General features: G+C 45.0%; 1 protein-coding gene across 1 annotated transcript; it reads right to left on the minus strand.

Moving 5' to 3' along the window:
- Nucleotides 1-1,300: 1,300 nt before the first annotated feature.
- On the minus strand, nucleotides 1,301-5,471 carry LOC123176237 (digalactosyldiacylglycerol synthase 1, chloroplastic; the record flags this gene model as incomplete). Its single annotated transcript, XM_044590539.1, is given in 6 exon segments — nucleotides 1,301-2,024; nucleotides 2,122-2,471; nucleotides 2,618-2,884; nucleotides 2,963-3,444; nucleotides 3,551-3,638; nucleotides 5,439-5,471. Coding segments are annotated over 6 exon segments (1,758 nt in total), but the record flags the coding sequence as incomplete, so codon positions are not given.
- Between the last annotated feature and the right edge of the window lie 243 nt (nucleotides 5,472-5,714).

Below are 5,714 nucleotides of genomic sequence, written 5' to 3' on the forward strand. Positions count from 1 at the left end.
TACTCTTAGTCATATCTCTCTCTACTTTCGGCACGCTGATTTTTCACTGCTCGCGGTACTTTCTTTCTTTTTTTGCTACCAAGAGCTCAAGGCGAAGAAGAAGATAACCACGACGTGTCGACGTCCCGTCCCGTCCTGTCCCGTCTGGTCGTGGAGCTACTCATCGTCTACCACGGCTAAGTTAATCATGAGATCATGTGAGCTGCCGTCACCCCCTCTCCCCCTGCATGGTACAATCGGAAACCCTACTAGTCGCATAGCACGGTGATGGTGACGATGGTGATCTAGTCTAGCAAAAGCAAACAAACCAACGCGAGAAAATGGGACAACAAATGCGAGGTCGGGCAGTTGAGGGAAAGGATCCCAAAAAATCCGGCTCCTGTCCGCAGGTGAAGCAAGGAACGAACAAATGCACAGGCAGCAACGGTGGCTTTCATTCGTGTACTCAAGGTTCATTTTCCCTGCAGGAACGTGAGAGCTTGGACGGCTCCAGAAAGTTCTGGTATTCGGTTCGAATTTGAGCATCAACGACTAACCCATGGTTCCATTCCATACAACCAACCACCTGCTGTGATGCGTTGCGATGGAAACCCTCGACCGGTCTCCGGATTTGGCTCCATCGTACTGTACTCACTGCATTCAGATTCAGAACCAGAGATAGCCCCACACCACTCGTCCAGTCTCATAATGACTGACTCCACCACACCGTGCCGCACACAAGACTGCGTATGGTCCTCGCGGCCATCGCAGAGCAGCAGCAGCAGACACGCAGCCATCGCATCACCATTCCAAATCCAAAATTAAATCAATCGCCATTGCAATTTGCAGACAGCCCAGTACTACCAATAGTGGTGGCAGGGGGGAGAAGGGCTCACTCGTCAGAGGCCCGAGGCCCACAACTGGCATGCCAGTACTGGGTAGGGGTACCAACCTACCTAGGTGATGCAGCAGGCAGCAGTTGGGCCAACCAACAACACATGCTGGGTGGGCAGGGGTGACGTGGCATCGACGGCAGAGCCCTCTCCCCAAGAGCCATCAGTGTGAAGGCGTACTGTAGTGGTACCAGGCAGACATTCCAAGCTCTACCTGTCATGAAATCAATCATGGTACCACTAGAGCATACTGTACCGCATACAAGTCGGAGTAGATAGATAGAAAACAGTGGAGCAGCGTATGAGTGCACCAGTGCGGTACACGCATGCGAGGAGCGACGCAGGCCAGTTTCGGTGCAGACACAGGGAAATGGGCATAGGATTCTCATTGCTACTGTACCAGCCATACAAAGATGTGAGCGTCCCAGTGAAAAATGGCCATCAAAACTCAAGGGATCGAATACACAACTCTTATCTAGTGCTACAAGTAGTCTGTAGTTCATATTGATAATAATGAACAAGGCTTTGCCGTTGGCATTGAGGAGAGGAGGAAAAAGAATTAGTGTCACAAATTACAGACCTATCTATGTACTACTAACAGCAGTGGTTCTGTCTTACCAGCCATATACAGGATTCTGTACCTGAGGGGGCAGCAGGTGCATGTCCACGCTATGTTGCTTATTGTAGTTCAGGGTCCCGGGCACCGCCCCAGTCGACAGCCGGAGGAGCTCGCTGCCCGTGAAGCAGTAGTGGGCAAATGCTAGGCCGCCATCCACGATGTCCGACATGTTTGGCAATGAGGCTGATTTCTTCATCCTCCTATCGACGCTGCTTCCAGAGGTGCTGGCAGAATCACCATTGCTGCTCAGGACCTTGTCCAGTTCTGAGTGCTCCATGAACCTCTGGGTCGCAGCCTCCCACGAAAGGTTGTACCGCTGCTCAGGTGTGAGGGGCTGGGGATCGCGGGTCATTGCTTCCTTCACTTTGGCAACAAAATCCTCTGACGTCGTGTACGTCAGGCAGTTTGGGAATGATCTGAAGAAATCATTGGATGGGTGATCCGCACAGACCACAAACTTGCCCATGGCTAGTGCCTCAGCAGTGGCGGTGCAGAGGACATCACTAATGCTCGGGTTTACAAAAACCTTGTACCTGGAAAAAGAACACAAGAAGGAAGAAGCATTCAGATCAATGACATCGCAGATGTACAAGGCATACGTTTTCAAAGCTGGATGGTTCGGATCTTTACCCATGAAGAGAATCGTCTGCATGATCTCGGCCTTTATGGAAGTTAAGATTTAAATCCAGCTTCTTGGCAGCTGATTGCACTTCTACTGAATCTTCACCGTTTCCATAGACGTCCAGTTTGAAACCGTCCAAATCCGTCTTGTGCTTCGCAAGCAAATCTATCAGTTCTCTGTAGCCTTTGGCCCAGACCATCTTCCCCAGAAAATAAGCTCCTTTGGACATGGACTGCTCGCCAGATTCCCTCTCTGCTGCTATTCTCTCCCCAACCTCCAGAAACTTGGGATTAACACCATGTACATTGCAGATCATGGATCTGGCTAGATCTTGAGTAGCCCCAGATAGTCGCAAAACCTACACGTATCAATACCAGCTCAGTAAGGAAAAACAACCTAGCACATAGTTATTGAATATATGTATATATGTGAAGAAGAGTTCACACTGTGTCCACTCGAACATCGCAATAAACATAGTAGTCATAGTACCATACTTATAATTACCTTATGGCAATAAGCTCTGGCAACAAGGTTGTTAATGTGCTTGACAAAAAAAGCTTGAATAGCACCATTCTTCTCTCTCTTGATATACTCCAAGTAATTTGTATGCACAACACCGACGACATGATTAAATTTATCAGTCCAACGCTTTCCATGATGGTACCAGTTCAGGTGCTCAGGCTCTTCCAGAATTGCAATGTCAGCTTCCTTTGATGGTATAAATTGTGAAGTGTCCCCAGCAGGAATTATACTTCTCCTTTCTTTCTGAAACTGCAGCCAGGGCGGATAAATGATTAGACAACTAAAACACATAGCGTTTGACATTATGGATTAAAAAAGAGACCCTACCTTTCCAGGATAGAATGATATTCTGAAGTCGGTTTTAAATCCAACTCTTTCCTCCAGCCAATTCCTTATATAAGTTTCTTGGTCTTCTGGAGAACTAAAAGTCATGTTATTCGGATAGACGAGCTCTTGGTCTGACTTGCAAAGCCAGGGCACCATCAAGGTTACATATTGCTTGGAAGATTTAGCCAAGTATGCAGCTCGAAACAAAGGATTTACAGCTGTTCCCGTCATCCAGGGAAGACTGGCGGTAGTGACAATGGCAACATGTCTCTTGTCAGCTACATCATATTTTTGCCCATCATCCCAAAACCCACCTTCATAATGATGCCCTGTACTCTGAAGGACGCTAGCTATTCTTAGATCAAGTTCATCACAAGTATTGTCATTTCTGAAGGAAGATGATTCACTAGTTGACAACGGATCACATGCAAAGTGGTCCTTGCGCTTGCTGCATAGAGACTCCACCAGCTTGTCACACACATCTATTCCACACGAGAAGAAAAAAATCAGTACGGCACAAGCTCACACACATATATTCCAATATTCTGCAGACCTTAGATTTTGTTGAACTAAAATAAGGCCCCTTACCTCTTTTTATACCAAGTTGGTCAAACAATGGTCCAGATTGCTTTAGAAAATACGCAAGGAGTTCGTTTAAATCCAGTGGTGGAACTTCCTGCACTAGATCAATATATATTAAGAAATGCATAAAGCAGAAAGGGGTAGCTAATCCTGGACATGCATGCAAATGTGTTAATATATACATGCTTCACATGCGAATGATGCTAAATCAGGGAGTTAAAGGGAGCTTGATTATGGGGCATGGTGCATAGGACTCAGCCAACCAAGGCCCATGAAACTGAATTGTGTCAGCATGCATTGATGTACTTACACTATTACTTTCCTCCTCATCTACATGATTACATCTATAAAAGTACTCTTCTAGTAGAATTAAGTAGACCATGCGGTTACAAGAAAAACATGTCGATCTCATGTGCTATAGTGCTGAAGAATAGTCTTCCTGGTAGGACAAAGAGATGCCAAGAAGAGGCCATGATGTTAACACTCAAGAGGACATAGATTCTATGGCACTATTGGCACCTGGCACGCATCCACATTAAAGAATGTACGTATGCGGGAGGATGGAAGAGAGCAGTTCTATAATCAAGATTATTTATTAGGATGAAACTGGGTTCTGCTCCGAATCGTAGTCCTCGCGGGAATGGTCGCAAAATGCGAAGGATTTACTAGGCTTCTTGTGTCTTTTCATTCTTTCGATCTAGCGTGGCATTGGGCCGGCCGACACACCTACACTTAGCATTCCAGAAATACTGACTAGATTATGTTCCCTACATCAGAAGGTGAAATCGATTTATTGTCAATGCCAAAGAAACTGAAAATTAGTAGATTGACAGGGTAACATCCCTATATGTCCCCACTGTTCAAAATATCAGCCAATATTTAAGTTAATTGGCCAGTTAATCCTGATTCCGTAGGTCGCGGATGTGATAACAGCATATCCTTCGCGTTAACTGGTCTAGCGGATTAAGGCTGATTTATCCCACTGGGCCAATTAACTGGAGAGAGAAATTTGGGCCCAAAAGTTTGGCCCATTCCCTCCTTTACCCCAAAACTGGGTGTTTAGGTCACAGCCCGTTCCCTCCCTTCTCACTCTCCCCTCCCCTCCCCTCCCCTCCTGTAGTAGTAAGCCTCGTTGGAGAAGGCTGGAGCAGCCATCGCCGCCGCCACTACTCTCCGAGCAGCAATCTGATCTATGCTATATGCTGCTGCTACTGCTGCTTATTGCCTCTCCTTCACTGCTGCTGCTGCTGCTGCTTCCTATATTCTGCTGCTGCTTATTGTCTAATGTGATGTATTTGACTATTTGTTGATATTTAGCAATCTGTGGCTGCTTCTAGCACTGCAAATGCTCCATCTTTGAAGCGAAGATATATAGATATGGCCCTAATTAACCTACCGATAAATGGGTTACCGATAAATTCAGTTAATAGGTCGATTCCCCGATTAATCCCTACTCCTCAACCGACTGAGCAGCTACAAGTTACCGATATCCTGAACATTGTACGTCTCTGCAAAGCTGAAAAAAAGGCATATGCCTACAACATGCAGCCACCCCGTGTCTAACATGTGGGTCAAGAGGCATATAATGGTTTACAATATTTTGTAAGGGCATAATACAAGGATTGTACAACCTTATTTGACCTTCATTCTGAAAACAAGATAATGCTGCCAACTCCAATATTTAGTAGTTTACAGGAGGAATGAAGCCAATGAACTCAAGGCAGCAACTATCACAATTAGTTTTGCTCTTCAAAAAACATCTCTTGCAGTTGTAGGTATTGCAAAGTATTCATGCAGAAAAGTTCACTGACCCTGATAAATAGAAACTAGCATATGCACAAAAAAGTGATGCTCTAATGCACAATGCAACAGAATATGAAACCAGATGACTAACCTCAGATGCTTCAGATGCAAAGCTCATCGATTTCTGCAATAAGAATCGCAATTGTACATCATGTTAGTGCACTTATATATATGTACTCAACGAAAAATAGTACTGTAGAAGATTTGGTATGCACTGCAAGTTTAATTTAAATAATATATGTAACAATTTTAATTTAACGAAAAATAGTGCAACATGTAAATCACAGAACAAGTTTAATTTAAGGTCCATGCACTGCAAGCAAACTGGGGTTATGCAACTTTTGCAAATAATATATGTAACAATTTT

Source organism: Triticum aestivum, unplaced genomic scaffold (genome assembly GCF_018294505.1).
Source record: "Triticum aestivum cultivar Chinese Spring unplaced genomic scaffold, IWGSC CS RefSeq v2.1 scaffold94300, whole genome shotgun sequence".
In the NCBI taxonomy this organism is placed as follows: Eukaryota; Viridiplantae; Streptophyta; class Magnoliopsida; order Poales; family Poaceae; genus Triticum; species Triticum aestivum.